At 40.3% G+C, this 22,951-nt stretch overlaps 1 protein-coding gene across 1 annotated transcript in view; it reads left to right on the top strand.

The window, feature by feature from the left end:
* TTC21B (tetratricopeptide repeat domain 21B) overlaps positions 1-12,920 on the top strand; it is a 78,083-nt gene extending 65,163 nt beyond the window's left edge. The window contains exons 26-29 of the mRNA XM_055308265.1: positions 121-345; positions 6,216-6,336; positions 10,438-10,505; positions 11,692-12,920. Of these exons, the coding sequence (XP_055164240.1) occupies positions 121-345; positions 6,216-6,336; positions 10,438-10,505; positions 11,692-11,769 (492 nt within the window). The 3' untranslated portion in view covers positions 11,770-12,920. The remainder of the gene's footprint in view (positions 1-120; positions 346-6,215; positions 6,337-10,437; positions 10,506-11,691) is intronic.
* The last annotated feature ends 10,031 nt before the right edge of the window (positions 12,921-22,951 follow it).

A 22,951-nucleotide genomic window follows, 5' to 3' on the forward strand; every position in this document is an offset into this window, starting at 1 on the left:
ATACCGAGTCCACAGGACAGTTCTCATGTTGTGGAGCACTCGCTGCTTGCCATGTTTCCTTTTAAACACGGGGCATTAATCTAGAGTATCTAGGGGATCTGAAGTGTTGCTTTCTTACAGAAGGATCACGTTCCAGCCATTTTGGGAATCGCAACAGCTTACGTGATCTTGAAACAGACTCCACGAGCCCGGAACCAGCTGAAGCGGATTGCGAAGATGAACTGGAATCCTATTGATGCTGAAGACTTCGAGAAGGGCTGGCTGCTGCTTGCTGATATTTATATTCAATCAGCAAAATACGACATGGCGGAAGAGCTGTTAAAACGGTGCCTGCGTCATAATAAGGTAGGTGATTGAAGAGTAAAAAAATAGTCGTTAACTTTTGATGTAGAAGCTTTCTGCAATAGGTCATTAGAGAATGTTGGTCCATTTCTAAGGATTCTTGTGTGGTTTTTTTTGAAAAGTGTTTATTCTTACCACAATCAGGAAATAAACATTAATGAGAAGAAAGAAGCCATTTGTTCTTGAAAATAAAGAAAAATAGAGATTTATGCAGTTTCAAGTTTCAGCTGTGGTATGCCCCACTTACAGAAAGTGTTTATGGAATGTCAAGCATTTGCCTGTGATTATCCAGCTCATCCCAGAACTAATGAAAATTGCAGAAGAACGTTAATTGCGGACGCCTGTCCCTCCCATTAAGAAATACTCTAGATGAATTTACTGCAGCTGCATGTTGTTTTCACATTATTAGAATCCACTATGCATAATATATTTTCTGGGTAAAAGTCTTTTCAGCATTTAATTTGTTTATTAAAAAGTCCTTATCTTTAGGTATGAAATTGAGAATCTTCAAGTCCGTAGAAATCCAAGGTCTCTTAGGAACTACAGTGCATTTGGGCATTGCCAAAAGAGTGTCTTATTATAACATTTTTTAAGTTAAGAATTTATTGAGAATTTATTGAGTTAAGAATTTTATTTATTGAGTTAAGAATTAAGTTAAGAACTTATTGAGTATTTGTTGAAAAATAATTGTACTCAACTTAGAAACTTGAGGATATTTATCTTTACAGATTCATATCAATAACTTCAGTGTTTTAATCATAGTAAATCTGTTTTATTCTCTTCCAGCAAATTAGATTACAAAGTGGATTTTTTGTTTTTAAAGAGCTATGGTCGTCTAATGCTACTAAGTTACTTTCTTACGAACTTTAAAAACCTAAAACAGGGACGCCTAGGTGGCTCAGTGGTTGAGGGCCTGCCTTTGGCCCAGGGTGTGATCCTGGAGCCCTGGGATCAAGTCCCACATCAGGCTCCTTGCATGGAGCCTGCTTCTCCCTCTGCCTGTGTCTCTGTCTCTCTCTCTCTCTCTCTCTGTGTCTCTCATGAACAAATAAATAAAATATTTAAAAAAATAAATAAAAATAAAAACCTAAAACATCAAGCCATTTATCAATTTATAGTCTGTAGATCTAATTTTAAGTTAAAATGACCTTGAAAAACAGATTCTCATTAATAGGTCTTGAAAAATCTAAACTTCCAGACCCCTCAGGCAAGAGAAACAAAACAAAAATAAACTATTGGGACTACACCAAAATAAAAAGCTTGTGCATCAAGACGGAAACCTTCAACAAAACAAAAAAGCAACCTGTGAGGTGGGAGAAGATATTTGCAGTGATATATTTGATAAGAGGTTAATATCCAAAGATTTAGAGAAGTTGTACAACTCAACACCAACCCCGCCCCCTCCAAATAATCCAATTTAAAAATGGGCAGAGGACCTGAATCGATATTTTTCCAAAGAAGACATGAAAAGATGCTGAACATCACTAACCATCAGGGAAATGCGAATCCAAACCACGATGGAATATTATTTTAGACTTGTCACAAACGTTAGAATCAAAAGATAAGAAATAACAAGTGTTGGCAAGTATGTAGAGAAAAGGAAACTCTTGTGTACTGTTGGTAGAAATGTTTATTGGAGCAGCCATTATGGAAAACAGATGGACATTCCCCTAAAAGTTAAAAGTAGAAATACCATATGATCCAGTAATTCCACTACTGGGTATTTGCCCAAAGAAAATGAAAATACTAATTCAAAAAGACATATGCACTCCCATGTTTATTGCAGCATTATTTACAATAACATATATAGAGTATGTATCTCCCAAGTATGGGGCACCTGGGTGGCTCAGTTGATTAAGCATCCGACTCTTGATTTTGGTTCAGGTCATGATCTCAGGGCCCTAAGATGAAGCCCCACGTTAGGCTCTGTGCTCAGCAGGAAATCTGCTACCTCCTCCACCCGCCTGCCCCCCTTCACATTCTTCTGCCCCTCCCCTCACTCATGCTCTCTCTAAAATAAATACATCTTTTTTTTAAATAAATAAATCTTTTTTAAAAAGTGACCCAAGTGTATATAGATAGATGAACAAATAAAGAAGATGTAGCATTGTGCTCGCTTCAGCAGCACATCAACTAAGATGTAGCATACACACACACACACGCACGCACACAATGGAATATTTTTTTTTTAATTTTTTTTTTATTTATTTATGATAGTCACAGAGAGAGAGAGAGAGGCAGAGACACAGGCAGAGGGAGAAGCAGGCTCCATGCACCGGAAGCCCGATGTGGGATTCAATCCCGGGTCTCCAGGATCGCACCCTGGGCCAAAGGCAGGCGCCAAACCGCTGCGCCACCCAGGGATCCCACACAATGGAATATTACTAAGCCATAGAATGAGTCCTTGCCATTTGTGACATCATGGATAGACCTAGAGGGTATTAGGCTAAATGAAGTAAGTCAGAGAAAGATAAACATCATATGATTTCACTTATGTGTGGAATCTAAACAAACAAAAAACAGAAACAGACTCATAAATTCGAAGAACAAACTAATGGTTACCAGAAAGGTTGGGAGTTGGGGGGGTGGGCAGTGGTGAAGAGAAATGAGAGGTTCAGACTTCCAGTTATGGGATGAATAAGTCATGGAGATGAAAGGTACAGCCCAGGGAATATAGTCAATGATACTGTAATAGGATTGTATGTTAACAGATGGTAGCTACACTTGTGATGAGCATAACATAAGGTATAGACTTGTTAAATAACTCTGTTGTACACCTAAAACTAATGTAACATTGTGAGTCAACTATACCTCAATTAAAAAAAAACAGAAAAGAAAAAGAAAAATGTTAACTGCCAGACGGCTGACCCTTACATGCCTAGTCCAGGATTAAGCAAGATTATGTGGGAATTAAGGTTTCAATGCAGATAGAATTTCAGTTTGCCAGAACACTGACAGCAGTATATTGCATGGTTGAACACGAATGGCTACTTTAGAGGCGCCAGTTTGGCTGGTTAGACATGTCAATATTGGAAGCATGAGATTCAGGAACTAGAGCTTAGAAACCTTGAATTGTATAATTAAAAGATGGAGATCATCCAGATCTGGGACAGAAATGTACAAGATGACACTAGACCATCTTGTCATACCAGATGGCAAGGAAGCTATCGAAGATGATTAGAGTCAAGTCAAGGACTCAGGAGCCAACTTGAAGACACACTAGCCAAAGTTGGAACACATTAACTTTCGATAAGAATAGTAACTGCAGTGGATTGAAACTGCAAATAAGTTTAAATCTATGAGTTTACAAAGATTCAAAAAAGAAAAGAAAATCAAAAACCTAATTGGTCACCACTGAAATATGCCGATGAACTGTTATTTCTAAACCTGGCAAATAAAGGAAGTGCATTAAGCACATATCTTACCTTTTCTGTGTGAACTATACCATGGGTAACAATATAGTATAAAAGGAGATATTCTCATGATGTTTCCAGCTAATAAATGAAGAAACAGCGATAGGTTATCACAATTTTCCAATCCCTGATAAATTAATGAATAGATATAACATCATAAAAAGAGAATCTGGTATTATGTGCCTCCTAGGGAAGAACACGCCATCTGTGATGGGGCTGGACTGGGGTGAGCAAGTAAAACCCTCACTTGGGGTCCAGAATTTAAAAGGGCACTTTAAGTAGTTATCGTAGGCAGCTGGTGCTACCGTAACAAAGTGCTCTAGGCCGGGTGGCTTATGAACAACACAAATTGATTTCTCACAGTTCTAGAGGCTAAAAGTCTGAGATCAGCATGCCAGCCTGATTAGGTCCTGGTGAGGGCTCTGTTCTGGGTTGCAGGCCACCAGCTTTTTGTTGTATGCTCACACGGGGGAAGCAGAGGGTGAGAGAACTGGCCAGGGTCTCTTATAAGGACACCAGTCCTACTCATGAGAGCTGCATCCTCATGACCTAATTACCTCTCAAAGATCCTATCTTCTGGTACCATCACACTGGGGGGGAGGATTTCAACATATGAATTTCAGCGGAATATAAACATTCACTCCGTTGTAGATAATCATTTAATCAAGGTAATCAAGAGTATTATAATAAAAGATTATTATAATAAATAATGCAGTATTTTTTAAATCAAAATATCAAAATGTTAAATAGCACTGACAGTGCCGTGCTAAACAGTATTGAAACCTGAAACAAAAGGGAAAAATTATGCCTCCGAATCTATGTTTTTATGTATTTTTTGATGGGTTATGATTTTAATGAAAATATTGACATATTTCTCCCATTAAAGTCAGGAAAATAAAAATTTTTTAAAAGATTTTATTTATTTATTCATGAGAGACACACAGAGAGGCACAGGCAGAGGGAGAAGCAGGCTCCACGCAGGGAACCTGACGTGGAACTTGATCCAGGACTCCAGGATTACACACTGGGCCGAAGGCAGGCACCAAACTGCTGAGCCACCCAGGGATCCCCCAGGAAAATTAAATTATTATAAATTTTGTTTGGGTATAAAGACAATATTCAAATGTAAAATGTTATGAGTTTCAATATCCCCACTTTTCAGTTTGAGTTGTAAAAATTAATGTTTAGGGAAAAAACTAGCACTTAAAAAAATCACAAAAGGGCAGCCCAGTGGCTCAGCGGTTTAGGGCTGCCTTCAGCCCAGGGTCTGATCCTGGAGACCCGGGATTGAGTCCCACATCGGGCTCCATGCATGGAGCCTGCTTCTCCCTCTGCCTGTGTTTCTGCCTCTCTCTCTCTCTCTGTGTGTCTCTCATAAATAAATAAATAAAATCTTAAAAAAAAAAAATCAGGAATCCCTCCTGACAGTGCCACAAAAAAAAAAAAAAAAAATCACAAAAACATGTATGCAGAGTTGTGCCTTTTTCCCTTTACCTCAGGCTCCAGTGTGACTCAGTAGGGCACTGACCTATGAAGTCTTTCACCTCTTTCCCCAAAGATTGAAATCAAATTTAAATCTCTAGCTCTAATTACATTTTCCAGCTATCAGTAACATAGGAGAAGCACCACAAGGATGCACTCAACTAAATCTGGGTTGTGACAAACTGTAGGATAAAAATTCTTGTTTGCTACATTTAACTGCAAGAAAAGAGACACACAGAGAGAGATGGAGGGGAACCTCTAGATCAAAAAGAAGTTGAGAGACATTTCAGCCAGTCACAGAGTATGGGCCTTGTTTGGTTCATCATCCTAACAAATTAAAAACCAAACAAAATTATGTTGAGACTATTGAAATTTGAAAAATGACTGGATATCTGGTAATATCAAGGAGTTGTTACTTTTAGGTATGATAAACTGTGGTTATGTTTAAAGGAAGTCCTTATATTTAAAGAGACATACTAAAAGATTTATGAATGAGACAGTACACTGAGGATTTTTTATTTGCTAATACAGAAGGACAGGACAGGTATGAGGCAAGAGGTTAAAACAGTATTAGTCATGATTTAATTGTTGAAGATACAGGTTCATGGGTTTTTAACATGGTTAATTTTAAGTTGAAATTATTTGTGATAAAAACTATATTATATATATAATATACACATATATATTATATATAATATATTTTATATATTATATATATTATATATATATTTTTATATATATATAAATATACATTCCCTTGCCTGTCACCTAAGAATCCCAACTTCGGGGGGAATGGGAGTTGAGCTTGATTAGAATCTTTTATTATTAAGTCCCATAGATGATTTGATTGCATAGCCAAGGTTGAAAAACATTGTTTTATGTGCCAATTAAATGAGTTAATGTGGTCGACCTCTACAGTCCTAAGTACCCCCATAAAGTCAAGTGTAATCTATTGACACATGTCCTATTTTCCTTCAGTCTTGCTGCAAAGCTTACGAATATATGGGATACATTATGGAAAAAGAGCAAGCATATACCGACGCTGCCTTAAACTATGAGATGGCGTGGAAACACAGCAATCAGACGAATCCAGCAGTTGGTGAGTTTAACAAATTAGATACTAGATTTTCACTGGAAACTTGGGTTCTATTTGTTAATCTGCATTTAAATGCAGTTGATTTTTTTAAGAACAAAATATGCATTAAGAACCAACTTCCTTTATTAGTTCTTCTGAAAAAATAAACTTTATATTTATAATAGATTATTAGCTTAATAGTTAATATAATTTCCTGAGATTCAAACTGGTCCTCAGTCACCTTAAAGGACATCTAATCTAATTCTGCCCCTTTCTCTCCCTTAAGCCTCTGCTATTTCCAAAATGGCAATGCTGGGGGAAAAGGGGTGCCAGTGTCGGGGCAGCTAGGAAAACGTTTCATTAAATCAAGTTCTGCAGGTTTCTTTACTGCAGGATTTCCTCTGTGCCTTTATACACTCATGTATGTTGTGATGGATGTCACAGAGGGGACACGTGACCCACAATAACAGGACCATGGGACATGTTTTTTTTCCTGAGCATCTAGAAACATCAGCTTGTTCCACTGATAGACTCAAGGAATGCGGTCTGCCACATCCCTACCAGATAGACAGCGTCTGGAATGTACTTAGGGACTAGCCTCCCCCCCACATTGTGGGGCAGCTCATCCCTGTGCTCTTCCCTTTCTTTGTACTGAGCTGAAATACGCTGCGTTGAACCTGGCCAGGTCGCTTCTCTGGGGCAGCCCACGGGCCCCTTTCCCTCTTGCACATGGTGGCGCTCTAATAATTCAGCTTTCTGTCCAGTCTCACTCAAGGCGTCTCTCACCCAAGGCCTCTCTTCAGACTAACTCTGTTCCTCACCCATCCTTCCTGAAACTTGATTCCAAATCTTTCACCCTCCTTGTTGCTGTCTCCTGGAAACTCTAAAATAGTGCTTCCCAATCTGTGCTTTGGAATACTTGGTGAGATATTAATAGTTATTCCTTTACAAAAAAGAAAAAATAAAAAGCACTGAGTATGAGGAGATTAGATTTCATGGCCAAGTAAGGTTGGAAATGGCCATTTTGTTTGTCCGTTCCCCTCCTGACCTGTTGTTCCAGAAATGAACCAGGTCAAAGTCTAATTTACGATCTAATTATATGTATAATCAAGCTGTTTTTTTATTAGGCATTTTAGTAGTTGTTAACTCAGGCTTATGGTGGCATCCGTCTTTTTAGCAGCCATGTCATGGTATGGACTCAGGTTTAATTTGCAATCCAATAGGTCATCTTTACATTAACTGCTAATTGCATTAGTTCAGGACAATCCCCCCCACACACACCATGTATTTTTCTGGGGTCTCTTATTTTACTAGACTTGCTAGGGCACAGGAACTAATACAATACCATTTGTTTATGCTATTTTTCCTTCTCAAGTATCATGTGTCCTACAGAATAAAGTTAACTTGTAAAATGAAAATTCCTTAAATATCTTTAAAATATATGTAATTTTGACACTATTCCATAGATGATATATATTTAGAAGTTAAATTATTTAAACATCTTGTTCCTTGGAAGACTTCAGCAAATATAGAGGTTCCAACTCATTTGTTCTTCCATTGTGTCATCTGTGTATTTTAGAGATGATTTTATCAATTTGCTTGACTGCTTAATGGTAAGTTTTCCCTGAGGCCCTGAATTCATTCTTTAGTTTCTTAAGATTGTTGTTGCATCTAATACCCGCAGTTGCCTGGCCAAGTTCACAGTGCATTTCACCTTTTCAGTTGTCAGGAAATCCTTAAAATCAGTCATCTTCTTTCCATAAGATTGAGGCTTGAATACTGTCACTGTGAGAAGCAGCAGGAACAGAGATCCGGGGGGAGAACACATCTCTGTCTGCCCCTCTGCACCCATTCTTGGGTCATGTGACACCCACTACTAGACTGTTTATAGCGTTCATGTTCCTCTCTCCGCTCCCCTCCTCTGCTGCCTTCTTTCCCCCAATTACTTGCCACTGAGTTTTTATGAGTGTGACAGGTGTAATGCAGCTGCAGCACATGTTTTCTTTGTCATGTCTGGCCCTTTATTTCCTCTCTGCGATTTTTTTGGACAAGGTGATCTGTCAGGTTTCTTCCAGCATTAAAACGTTGTGCTTCCAATTTAGTGCTGACTAAATTGCTAATATTTGTGTGGTTCTCTAAAACTTCTAGAAGCATTTCACCAGTATTTCATCTGATCTTAAAATGGCACTAAGAGTTGGGGGCATGGGAGGTGGAGTTCAACGAGGAACTTGAAATTGACAGCCCACCTGACTTGCTGAGGTCTCAAAGCCAGCAACCAAAACTTAAATCCAGGTTTTTTGGCTCTAGTTTCCATGTAAAGTATGATTGGCATGGCATGACATCTTAAATTGTTTTCCCTTTAAAATGTCACCAACTTTATTTTTAGCCCATTTGACAATTCTTTTGTCATGATAAGTTTAACGTTCTGAAACTTACTGTTTTTATCTTTGACAGTTTTATGGGTATGTATGTTTATGTATGTTTATATCAAATTATGAATTTTAGACAATTCCTATTTCTTACCTTTATCATCTATGATTACATTAGCCAGTAATTCTTTTCAAATATTTGTTTGAAATTAAAAAAAAAAATGTTTTGGTACTTTTATTGGGGCCCAACAGTAGCATTCAAATGTCCCTAATTTATACTTGTAAGAGGTAAAGTAAGGATGTTTTAAAACTGTATTTAAGGGGATCCCTGGGTGGCGCAGCGGTTTGGCGCCTGCCTTTGGCCCAGGGCGCGATCCTGGAGACCCGGGATCGAATCCCACATCGGGCTCCCGGTGCATGGAGCCTGCTTCTCCCTCTGCCTGTGTCTCTGCCTCTCTCTCTTTCTCTCTCTGTGACTATCATAAATAAATAAAAATTAAAAAAAAATTAAAATAAATAAATAAATAAAACTGTATTTAATTTATTTTTCTTTTTTAAAGATTTTATTTATTCATTCATGAGAGACACACAGAGAGAGAGAGAGAGAAAGGCAGAGACACAGGCAGAGGGAGGAGCAGGCTCCATGCAGGGAGCCCGACGTGGAACTCGATCCCGGGTCTCCAGGATCATGCCCTGGGCTGAAGGCGGTGCTAAACTGCTGAGCCACTGGGCTGCCCTAAAACTTTATTTTAAATGTCAGTGTTTGAAACACGACATTTCAATATCAGTAATTGATAATTGTCACTAATCGTTGATGTGGGATACCTGGCAACTACTCTACCCCCTTCTGGGCCGCTCTCCTAACTGCCCTGTCCTTTCGGATACCCCAGGTCCATCTGCTTCCTCGGCTCCTACCACTGCCTTCTATCCGCGCAGTGCCCTCTGCCTGAGGGTGTTCATGCTTCCCGTTGCATTGACCCAGTTTAGGCCTCATCCTTCGGAGTTCAAGCATTGCCTGATACCTGCCCCCTCCCAAGCCAGGTTTCTTATTACAGGTGTCTTGGCCCATACCTTTCTTTCGTAGCCATTTGTTTCACTTTTGAAAGTGGTTAACTTACATAATTCCTTAAATAGTGGGATCCCTGGGTGGCTCAGCGGTTTAGCGTCGCCTTCAGCCCAGGGCATGATCCTGGAGTCCCTGAATCAAGTCCCGCATCAGGTTCCCTGCATGGAGCCTGCTTCTCCCTCTGCCTGTGTCTCTGCCTCTCTCTCTCTATGTCTATCATGAATAAATAAATAAAAAATCTTAAAAAAAAATTCCTTCAATAGCATGCTTTATTTCTTAATAGAATATAAACCTCCTGACTGTAGGTGTCAGTTTGCCCAACATCCTAAGTGCTAAATAAATCTATACTATATAAATGAATAGCTTTATTATCATTTACTGCCCGGTGATGAGTTTGTGCTATAATTTGAAATAAATGGGACTTTTTTAGTAAGTTACAAAAGCCACTCTTGGAGGACGGCAGTCTTCTAACCCACTGCAGTCCTTTTTCCAACTCCATTTTCTTTGCTGCTTGCTCTTTGTGTGGCTCCACCTTCCATCATCCCATCACTTCTCTCTTATCATGTAGTCACCAGCCTTCGTTTAGACTTCTCAAACGAGTAAGCAAACAAAGGAGGAGGCAAAAAAGGTAATGCTAGCAGTGTGCTCTATAAATAATACTACTTCATTATGGTATTTTTGTCTTAACAGGGTACAAACTGGCATTTAATTACTTAAAAGCAAAAAGATATGTGGATGCAATTGACATATGTCACCAGGTAACACTTCAATTTAGATCTCTTAAAATTTTTCAGCCGCACAGTTTCCTGCTTTTTAGTTAATCGCAAGATGTAGATGAATAGAGGTAGAGGATGTTGTATTTTGGTTAAATGACTCATCAGATACATCTGGGAGAGATTACCACTTTTCAAAGTGTAGAACTTAATAAAGTGTACTTAAATCAAACATGTTTTTAATTGGGGCTCCAATAATAAAATGCTTCTATCATGTTAAAGACAGAGACTGGAGAAGCATGTGAAATAAAACCACGGATTCTCCAAGCCATTGTTCTGAGTAGAAGCTCTTGTGAATGGGTCTGAGTCTGGGTAGTAGAGAATTCAGATTTATAAATTGGAGATAAAAATATTTTTGTTATTTAGAAGTCATTCAATTACATATCTGTCATTGATCCCTAGCTAAATGATCCCTTATTGAAGTGACAAAAATTTAAGTTGCACTTTTAGAATTTGCAGTTGCTTTATATATGCACTGCCCCGTTGATACATGAGGAATTGCCCTGTTGTTCCAGAGAAGGCATTATATATTAAACATCATTAGGAGCTCCAAGAAAAGCTCCTTAGAAAAGAATTATGTAATGTCTCCTATCCCAGATCGCTGTATCAGCATCATTATGGTAAATACTTGGCTTCAGTAATTGCTATTGATTATGGAACCTCTCTGTAAGGTAGTATTTCACATTGAGGTTAAGGTTGTACATTAACGTAAGGTTATACATTAGAATCGTTCGTGCAATTCTTTTTTTAAAATGATCATCTCCCCACTCCTAGACTCAGTAGGCCTGGAAATTTCTATGTTTCAGAATCCCTCCAGGTAAATCTGATTGTGCTCCTGGTCAAAAATTACTCCGTAAATATCATGTGAATAGCTACATTTTCTAAATATTTCAAATCACTGATACATACTTGTTTTTTGCAACTGATCTATTAAGGACTTCATTATATTTGTCGTATTTCTCACATATATTTGTGTTCTATTGTTGTCATCTAATTACTGTTACTGCGAGTCATGTCACATTTCAGGTGTCACCTTTAAGAAGTGTTGTTATATTTGTAATATTAGTACAATAAAATCTCAACAATAATGCTCATTTCCAGTAAGTTTTATAGCTCTCTAGTTGTCAGTAATCAATTACAAGTTCTTGTGCTTTTTGTTCTGTTTTTGCAGGTTCTTGAAGCACATCCAACTTATCCAAAAATCAGGAAGGATATACTTGATAAGGCCCGTACATCTTTGAGGCCTTGAAAAGTGTTTTAATTTAGTGTGTTGGTCAAGCAGGAAATGAAAGGAATCGGGTTTGAGTTAAACTTTGTAACAGAAGTGTACTTTTCTTTCTCCAGCAGAGGCTGCTATTGTATCTTAAAGAGAAATGCTATGTCAAATGGGTAGGTCTCTGATGGATAAGGTCAGTGGGAGTGGGTTTATTTGATTGACTCTTGATTAGGATCAGATTTGGTGTCTCTGTGGTAAAGATTATAACCAATTTCTATAAAGAATATTTTGTTAAATACTGGGTAGTTAAGTATCCTGCATCTTTTCTAAGGAATATTAGTTGTTTGCTTCAGGCAATATATTTAAAATGCTGTTATTCTTTGTTAAAGTTTTTTGCAACGTTCGCTGTTGTTTCAAAGGTTTGGTAAAATTTTCTTGTAAATGATTTATGAAAAAGGGAAAATATATTTTAATAAAAACTTTATAAACTTACGGTTTGTATTACTCCTAGAACTCAAAAGACATGGTCAGTTTTGCAAAGTCAGGGTAAGCTCCCCAAAACAATTTGCAGTGTTAATGAGTAGTAGGAATATGTGACATTCCTAGAAAAAAATCTTTTTGGAAAATTACAAAGAATGTGCATTTCCATTCCCTTTTTTGAACTCATTCTTTATGCTTTTGATGCCAATGTGATCATAAGAAATAATCTGTGTGTGAAATCAGTTTAAATAAACTCTTGTAGCAATAATTAACCTTAGCCCAAAGGCTAGATCTCTTGGTGTAACTTCAGACACTAACATCTGGCGGCAGGGAAGGGTGATTGAGTATTTTTGGTCAGCAGGGGCTCACCAAACAGTCTATGAAAGCCGCTGCTTACCTTGCCATGCCTACTGCCCCTGGCATAGCAGTTCTCAGCCTTTTTAGGTCACATTTAACTTAGTCTTAATAAACTCAATTTTTAGCATTATTTCCAACTTGTCTTCTGCATCTTTTTCAGTTGTCTTTAAAAATACCATAAGTAGGGGATCCCTGGGTGGCGCAGCGGTTTAGCGCCTGCCTTTGGCCCAGGGCACGATCCTGGAGACCCGGGATCGAATCCCACGTCGGGCTCCCGGTGCATGGAGCCTGCTTCTCCCTCTGCCTGTGTCTCTGCTTCTCTCTCTCTCACTGTGTGCCTATCATAAATAAATAAAACAAACAAAAATTTAAAAAAAAAATGCCATAAGTAGAGTCTTCTATTTCATTTGCATTTTTAATAAATACAGAGTATTTTTAACTCACATGCTGCTTTTAAGTGTCCTGCGTTTATTTCTTTTGAGCTATAGTCTCTTGTTTTTGATTACTTCTGCAATTTCCCAGAATTCCCAGTTGTTGTTGTTGTTGTTCTTTTTTTTAAGATTTTATTTATTGATTCATGAGAGACACAGAGAGAGAGGCAGAGAGAGAAGCAGGCTCCTCACAGGGAGCCCTATGTGGGACTCTATCCCTGGACCCTGGGATCACGCCCTGAGCTGAAGGAGGACACTCAACCGCTGAACCACCCAGATGTCCCTCCCAGAATCCTTTTAATTCCAGTTAATATATATCATAAAATCCTAATCATTCTTCTTTTTCACCTACCTTATTTATGGCGTTTCATGAAAATATATAAGAGCATTTATGAAGCATTTCACATGTCTTTTTACAGTTGATCCCCATGACCCTAGAACACAGGTGCCAGTATCCCTTTGTATGATTCTGGAACTGCGGCAGGATTAGCTCTTTGTGATTCAACTGAATGAACGTTGTTAAGGATGTTATATAACAGGGTACCACCTTAAGCAGTTCCAGTGAATTTGCATCATGGGACGCTAGAGTCCTAGAAATTGGAGAGAGAAAGTAGAATCTTTCTTCCCCCAGCAAGACACTTCCAAATCAGTCTTCCTATCTGCAAAATAGGGAGCTTGGTTTTGTTTCTTTAGTAACCACTGACTGTTTTGTACCTGCTGCTTGTTAGGTACTATTCTAGGAACTTGACTTGCATCAGGTCTTTTAATTCTCTCTCCACCCTCCAGAGAAATAATACTCTTATTTTTCAGTTGAAGAGGATGGAGCTTCAACTAAATGATTTGCCCAAGATCACAGTAAGTGTCAGACAACTTCAAAGCCCACACCCTGCTTCTTATATTAAGACATTTTGCGTAAGTAGGAGAGATTGGGTCTATAAGGACAACTGCTCTTGTCTACATCTGGCTGGCGGAAGAAACTGAGCTTTCTGTCACAGAGACAGGCAAGTAATGAGGAACAAGGTGAACTGAGTGGAATGAAGAGTTCTTACAAACGTGAAACTCCTGAAGGGAAGTCTACTTGAGGAGTGGCGTAGTGCAGCAGTGAGGTACACGGATGCGAAGTCCCGCCAGCCTGGGTTTCAATTTGCCTCTACCACTAGGTGTTTAATCTTTCTCCAGGTACGGAGGTTCTCTGAGCTTCTGTTTTCTCACCCGTAAAAAAGCATATAAGGATAATCTGCCTCAGGTTGTCATAAGGATTAAATGAGAGAACATACTTAAAACCTATAATGAATCTGGCTCACTTAGGCTCTTAATAAATAATGCCTCTACTTATTTATTACGAATGGAACAGGGCCAAGTAGTAGCTGCAACTGAGAAAAGCCCTCACGGAAGAAAAGATGAAATCTGAGGTGAGATCAAGAGGACAAGTGAGTTCCCCAAGACTGCTCAGCCATACGGGGTCCAGGTTCATGCTTGCCCTCCTCCCCTCCCTACTCCCTTTGTTCTCCCCAGCCCTGCCCCCCACCATCCTCTCCCCTCCCCTCACCAAACACTATGCTGTACTCTTTATACATGCGTAATCTCATTCCAACCATCTCTGCCTCTGCCTTGGCCTCCTCTGACCTGGGGTTCTCTCCCCACTCTCCCCTCCCTTACTGTGCTTCCTGTCTCCCAAACTTCCCACTCTAGGCTTATTCTTTCTTTTTTTAAATATTTTATTTATTTATTCATGAGAGACAGAGAGAGGCAGAGACACAGGCAGAAGGAGAAGCAGGCGCCATGCAGGGAGCCCGACGTGGGACTCGATCCTCGGGCCCCAGGATCATGCCCTGGGCTGAAGGCAGCGCTAAACCGCTGAGCCACCCGGGCTGCCCTTATTCTTTTCTTTCTTTGAGGCATCAGTTTATTGTCCCCTCCTCAGAGGCCATGTCCATGTCCATGCCCACGATCTACAGTAGCCATCCTGCATCATATCACCCTTTTTAAATTCTGATTAGCACTTACCCAGTTTCCGATGTTTTCTTGTTCTCTGAAGTGAGGTTTATGACCAAGCCTTACGTGACATATCTAAGATCATGCGTCCAGGAAAGCGGGAGCTCAGACTGCTCTGAACTACTACTAATTGAAGGACTCCGGTTAGATGAGAGTTTGGCAGCCCCGCTAAGGACAGAGAGCCAGAGGAGCATAACCCAATCTGGGATCAGAGTACCATCCCCTCATGGTAAGGAAGCAGTTACAGCTTTCATGCGCTTTGACCGTAAGCCAGCTGGTGAACTGGGTCCCAAGAAGAGTAGCTTTCTTCCCTAGAAGTCAAGAACCTCGAGCAATTCTGGAAGGGTTTTCTGCAGGTCCAGCTGAGGAAGCTAGGTTGAACTTTGCATTAGGGTATAAATAGTAGAGTCACAGTGGAAAACCAAATGGCCAATGAAGACTGACAGGAACTCTCAGTTTGGGACTGGAGACGACAAGTGAATAGCCTTGTGATGGGATTACGTAGCAGTGCTGGTGCTAATAAAGTAATAAATGTTTGATTTTTAAGGAAGGATGGGCAAAGGTGCAAGGAAACTAGCACATTCGTACCCTGCTCTGGCGCCATGTAGCGCAGCCTTCCTGAGGGCGTTTCGGCAATAGGAATTAAGAGCTTGTCCTTTGAGTAATCCCACTTAGAGAAGTTTTTCATAGGCGATATTTGGAAATTTCTCAAAGTTTGCAGTTAATAAAAATAAGTAGCAGCAGAAAGCTTATTTTTTTTGTTTTTTCGGTTTTTTGTTTTTTATTCTTACCAAAACACTCAACATAAATGAAGTGGTCAAATACATTAAAGTTTACCCAGCAATAGAGTACTATGTAGTCATTAAAAACTATTTTCAAAGATGTTTTTATGTGTTTTTAAAAAGTTTCTTCAAAGATTTTTAACTGCCAAAATTCTCACAAAATAATAAGCTTCGAATAGCAGGAAACAACTGTGTATAAAATACTAACCTACAAAAAATAGATGCATAGATATAGATATATGCAAAATCAGATGAAATTAACCCAATTCTGGGGGGACACCTTGATCTCGGGGTCCTGGGATCAAGCCCCACATCAGGCTCCCTGGCTCAGCGGGGAGACTGCTTCTCCCTCTCCCTCTGCCACTCCCCCCAGCCCACTCATGCTCTCTCTCAAATCTTTTTTGAAAAAAGAAATTAACTCAAATTTTAACTCGTTATATCTGACTGCTGAAATAACCAGAAATCTATTTCTTTGCTAAAATAATCAAATTTATTTATTTTACAAATGAACTGCAATGAGCATATACACTAAAAAAGTGTTTTGTTTTTTTTAGAGAATAACATTCTCAGACTTGCTTCTTGCTGATTTTTTAAAGTTGTTTAGCTGAGCAAAGATGAGTAGGAAAATCTAAACAAAAGCTAACATTCTTTCAACTCTTAACACCCACACTTTACTACTAATTGTTTACACAAAATGTAATCTGGTGTATGTCACTTGTCAGAGGAAAAGATTCAGGATGTAGAAGATAGAAAAAGATTCTGCAGGAGTGGTATTAGCCAAGATAACCAAAGAACATGGAAATTACTATGGAGGGTAGAAATTTTCTCTTGTCAAAATGGATGGGTAAAGAGCACAGTCTCACAACTGCAGGAAAATTGAGAGCAAAGCCAGTTTCTCTGCACTTTTGGTTCATATTCTGCTAGAGTTTTAGTGTGATCCTACCAAATTTAATAAGAAGCCATAGGAAATAACGGAAATCACACAGGGCCACAAAGTATGGTTGGGTAGTTTGTGTCCTAAATGGTAGGGATCCAGCTGAGGGGAGAGTGGGTGGAGGCTGAAATCCAGCACCCAAGTCTTATGCCCTGCAACTGCCCCCCCTCCCTCCAGGAAGAGGGCTCCCTCTTCTAATTTTTCTTTTAACGATTTTATTTATTCATGACAGAGACATAGGCAGAGGGAGAAGCAGGTTCCCTGTGGGGAGCCCGATGTGGAATTTGATCCCAGGACCCCAGGGTCAGGACCTGAGCCAAAGGCAGATGCTCAATCACTGTGCCACCCAGGTGCACCCCCCCCCGGCCCCCCGCTTCTAATTTGAACAAAGATTCCTTGTGGGTTAGTGAAAGCCCTGTGAATGGAAGGTGAGGAACTATAGACCTAGATGACGTAGGAAAATGTTTAGATACAGAGCTGAGGGTCAGGGAGTGGCGGCATGCCGGCTGCAGAGGGATGTGATGAGTGTCTTGCTTTGTTATTTTGTTTGCTAAGATAGAAGCTGCTTGGGCATCTCGGAATATTTACAGAATACTTAAAGCCAACAGACTGTGAAGGTATAAGAAAGAGGCGGAAAAACTGGAGTAGGAAAAGGATGAGGTTCCAGGGGCATTTAGATGAATCAGAGTTTGCAGGGATGTGTGATGTTTGTAAGAATATCAGAACCAAATAACAGCAGAAAAGAGATATGCTGTTCAAAGGTGGCCTGAGGAGCCCTTATGCTAATTGGTTCCAATAGTTTTGTAATAAATGAAATGGACTTTGACCTAAGTGCAGTACCACTCCTTCATATGCATGGAATTTAGGGGCTTCTGTTTTCCTTGGGCTCTGAAGTATTTTTCACTTACTTCCATGTTCCTGGTTGTGATTGCTGGAAGTCTGCCTGCCGGATTAGAGGGGGGTTACTGTAACATAATAAATCATAGTTATGGGCAGAAAAGGTGCTACCCACCTTTTAATACTCTTCTTAAAGAACCAGATGTTTTCGAGAAAAATGCTTCACTCTACAATCTGCCTTCCAGTGCACATAAATGAATCTGGCACGATGCCCATAAAAGCAATTTGATCCCATAAATGAAAGCTGAGTAATGAGCAGGTTCTAAATGTCTTCCTTCCGAGTGGTATAACCTTAGAATATATGGCGATCTTTAAACCAAGCTGTTTTCAAAGAGTGTGCATGTTATTTTTATCTTTCTTCAAACAAATTGTTTTGGCAACATAAAAGAAACACTGTTTTTAAAAAAAAAAAAACAGAAGGGTATTTTAAGAAGGTAATTACTATTTCAGTTTCCGCCAAAGGCAGGCTACTTTTATTTTTAATGGGTAAATGATGTAAGAAGCTGTAAAAAAAATTTTTTTTTGAATCATAAACAGAGCTGGGAAGTAGTCAGTAGTATCCTTATTTATAATGGGGCAGTGTAAACAGGTCCTGCTTCACAGAGATTAAAATTTCTTTGAAAAACACACTAAGTTTAAAACCTTTGCAGGAAGAAGTGCTAAAATGCTAAGCAGTTATATAAATGCTCTTTCCAAACAGTTTAAGTTAAATACTTGAAATTGCTCTAGTCAATGAATTAAAACTTCTCCTCTGCAATAATTTCTTGAAAGACGTCTGGTCAGTTTTTCATGCTGACTTAAGTCACAAATTGCAGGGGGCATTTGGAGGGGAATTTAGGAATTGGGAAAGTCCAGGATTTTGAGAACACCCAAGAGCAAAGTTAAAATGATTGAACACATGCCCCACAAAGAGGCAAGAGGAAGAAATGTTACAAACAGAGCGTGTCTGGATCCTGATAGCACTTCTCCGTGCTAAACACGTAACTCGGAGTTACCATGTGGTAGCTTTTTGTATATGTTGGATTATTGTTGCTTTCACAGATTTCTTAAAATGTCAAATATTCATTATTTTATTTCCAGTACAAATTGGTTTTGTTTTCACTAAAAAAGAATTTCTTTTTCCTTTTTTGGTTGGCTTTTAACTTTCCATTTAGAAATCTTTTCAAACTTACAGAAGGTGCGTGAATAAGACAAAGAGCACCCACCTGCCACTTACCCAGCTACATATTAAAATATTGCCTTTGTTTCACCTCACTGGCTCCATCCTTTGTGCCCTCTCTGCGTGGTTATGTATGTTTATATATACATTTATGCACACACACACTTACATACTCATACCTATACATAATGTTTCTTTCTGAGCATTGTGAGAGTAAGTTCATATATTACACCTGCCCCCGTCCTCCTAAGTACTTTCTTATGGGTTTCCCAGGAATAGGGATGTTCTCCAATCACAGTACAGTTGTGAGCTTCAGTAAATTTAGCATAGATAACAATAGTTTTAATCTCCCACTTGACTGTCTGTTGATCCCATAACACCCTTTATAGCATCCTTGTCATCCCGTCCGGTTCCACTCTGGGATCAGGGACTGCATTGCTTGTCAGGTGTCTTTAGTCTTGTCCAATCTGGGCCAATTCCCACAGCCTTTCTCTGTCTTTTGTAACACAGCCAGGTTTGAAGGATGCGGTCATCCAGCCCTTCCTTTTCTTTTGTAGAGTTGTTTCCCCCTTTGGGGATTGTCTGATATTTCCTCATGATTAGATTTACACTGAGCATACCTGGCCATAATACTATATAAGCAATGCCTTGTCCTCAGGGTATCTTCTGGAAGCACACAATGCCCATCGGTCCTCATTGGTGACATTTATTTTGATTCCCCAGCCAAATTATCCCACCCTGACCTTGTTTTTTCCCCTGTAACTAGTAACCAATCTGTGAGAAGATACTTTTAGATCATACAAATAGTCTACTTTTCTTCAAAAATATCCCCTAGATTAGCATGATTCTTGCCCGATTGCCTCTTTACGTGATGGTTATAAAAGACTGTCTATCATCAGCACTTCCTCCACATGTACCAACCAGCCAGCCCTCAGCATTTTACTGCAAGCAAGAGCCCCTCCCTTTCTTATTTATTATTATCTTTTACTTTTTATGAATCAATCTATTATTTATGGACTATTATTTATGAATTCTTTTTTCCCCCCAATGACTCATAAGTCATTAATGTCCCTATTTTGGTGCTCAAATTGTTTCAGATTTTGCCAGTAGGAGCTGCTTTACACTGGCTCCTGTGGCCTTTTGACATGTCCCTGTCTTTTTTTTTTTTTTTTTTTTTTTAGTACTTCCCTACTTTCTAGCATAACAAAATGTCCTAGGTTAAACTTCTAATTATCCTGCTCCAGGCCTGCAATCAGCAGTTTCTCTGAGGAGCCATGGTTCACTTTAGTGAAGGAATGGTATTAGAGATCAAGATCTTACTGCTAAGTGCTCACTGCTACTAGGGTAAATTGCTTCTAAACACTTGGAGCAGGGGCGCCTGGGTGGGGGGGGGCACAGTTGGTTAAGCATCTGGCTCTTTGGGCTCAGGTCACAATCTCAGGGGTGTGAGATAGAGTCCCATGTTAGGCTCTGTTAGGCCGGGAGTCTGTTTGAGATTCTCTCCCTCTCCCTCTGCCCCTCTTTCCCTGCCCACTCTTTCTCTTTCTCCAGTAAACAAAACTTTTAAAAAGAAATTTAAGGGCACCTGGATGGCTCAGTCAGCTAAGCATTTGCCTTCATCTCAGGTCATGATCCTGGGATCCAGCCCCACGTCCAGATCCCTGCTCCACAGGGAGTCTACTGCTCCCTCTGCACCTCCCCATGCTTGTGCTCTCTCTCTCTCCTCCTCCCTTCCCCTTGCTCATTCTCCCAGATAAAATCTTTAAAAAAAAGTTTTTTTTTAAATAAAAAGAAATTGGGCATCCCCGGTGGCTCACCAGTTTAGCACCACCTTCAGCCCCGGGGTGTGATCCTGAAGACCCGGGATCAAGTCCCACATAAGGCTCCCTGCATGGAGCCTGCTTCTCCCTCTGCCTGTGTTCTGCCTCTCTCTCTCTCTCTGTGTGTCTCTCATGAATAAATAAATAAAATCTTTAAGAAAAATAAAAAGAAATTTAAACACTGAACAAATAAAAAACATGCATGTATATGTACACGGACATGTATATACATACACATAGGGTACACGTGCGCACACCTGTACTCCCATATTTCAGAAATCACAAAATGACATCCATTTGTCTGATTCTGGTTTATTTTGGATTCTTTCTTGCTTTCCCCTAGTCTTCATTTGTACATCCCTTCTTCAACAGTGATACCCCAAGTCCCAACAACCTCAACATATTTGTTCATTTCTTCAACCCTATAATCCATCTAAAATATTTTCAGAATTGGTTCACCCAAAACTCATGACAAAAAAAAAAAAAAAAAACTACTGAAAGACCTGAAGATGGATTTGCAGTCCCCTGCCTTCCTGAGCACCACCAATTTTGATTGATTTTAATGTTGATAAATTTAACAACCTATCATAACGTGTCGCCATGAGCATTTTGCAGTGGTACGAGGCATTTTTTAAATCAAACTAAATAATTTATTGCTGACTAGAGTACTTTTTTTTTTTTTTAGAGTACGTTTTGCTCCATAAACCAGCTTTGCAATTTCCCTCCAAGTATTCATCTACTTGCAAAATAAATGCCATCCCTTCTCCCACCAGCCAGTGTCACATTAATGATGGAGTGGCGGGAAAGAGAATGGGAGACTCTGGAGCTTAAGCAAAAACATCAGGTGCTGAGGACTGAGACTTGAGCTTTTCATGAAAAGAAAAAAAAAGTAGCAGGTCTCATTATCGTAAACTGGTTTCTCTTTTGTTTGCCCTTATGTTATTTAAACATAACATATTTGCAGACCCTTTGCTGTGATAGTTTCCGTGGCGGTTATCAACGTCTCCAAGAACACGGGAAGGGTTGCTTCCTAGATTATTCAAAATACAAGTTTCTGGATTTACAGCCACTAACACCGTTTTTCCCCTCAACCTACTATTTTTTGCATACTGTTGCCATTTTTCATTAAGAGAATCCCGGTCTTTCTTGGCTTGAGTAAGTTAGATGCATGGCCCGGAGTCTTTATTTCTGTGTTTACGTTTTGTAGCTATTTCCCCGCGTGCAGGGCCTGGGCCGGGGCCTGGGGCCGCCGAGGCCGCGCTGCCCCCAGGTCAGCCGCGCGCTTTTCCAGGCGCCCGGGGCCTGCGCGCCGTTGCCTAGCAACGCATCTCCCAGCATCTCCCAGGCCGCCTGTGCGGCTGCGGGAGGGGCGCGGTGCTTCTCTGCCCTCTCAAGCCGAGACGGTTTTATAAAGTGAAAACCCTTTCGCAGAGGCTCCAACACAGCCCGTCCCCGCTTTTCTGCCCACTTTGTACACTTCACACGCGACGAGAGAAATGCCCCCCCCTTTGATGCCTCACGTCTCCTAACAGAGCTGCACCCGTGGAAGGGACCTGTATCCCTATGTTAAACTGAGACACGTTAATTAAGCCGCTCGCCTTTCCCTTCCTCTTACATGAAAGCGTACTTTCCCCGCAAGTTCTAAAAGCCAGTCCTGTTCAAGGACTGCGCCGGCCTGCTGAGCATCGGTTGCCATAGCGACGCGGGCAGGCGCCGGAGGGCTGGCTGGCGTGCAGCCGGGATCGCGGGCCTGCGGACTAGAAATCAGGCGTCTGGGAGGAACCTGTCCCAGTCCCTTTTCCCCCCACACTGACTTGAAAAATAAATAAATAAATAAACAAACAAACAAACAAATAAATAAATAAGTAAATAACCAACCAACCAACCCCTCTGCTGTTTTGCCAAAGCTATTAGCTTTCCAGCGGTGAGCTTCAGTGGGTGGCAGGATTGCCCTAACTTCAGGCCTATGGGAGAAGGGGGGACAGTAACGTTGTGCCAGTGACACCCACAGGGACCCCGAGACACGTACACGGGAGTATTAGAGCAGATGCGCTGCCCCTAAAGGCATTCTGAAAATACAAAGTCAAAAACAACAGCTAGAAATGCATGTGGCTTCGCACGGTGAAAATATTTTTATGCCCGATGTTTTGGACCATTTATTTACGCTCCTCTCACTCTATTTTCTAGGCACACAGTGCTCTTCGGGAGAACGTTGCAGCTCAGATCAATATTAGGTAATGGAGGGTCTTTACAACCGCTAGGTCAAATCCGGCAGAGGGCCAGACGCCCTTCTCACTTGCCTCCAATTGTGGCTGACAAGGGGGAGGCAGGAGAGCATGGGGGGCTCTGGAGTCAGGCAA

Source organism: Nyctereutes procyonoides, unplaced genomic scaffold (assembly GCF_905146905.1).
Source record: "Nyctereutes procyonoides isolate TBG_1078 unplaced genomic scaffold, NYPRO_anot_genome, whole genome shotgun sequence".
Taxonomy (NCBI): Eukaryota; Metazoa; Chordata; class Mammalia; order Carnivora; family Canidae; genus Nyctereutes; species Nyctereutes procyonoides.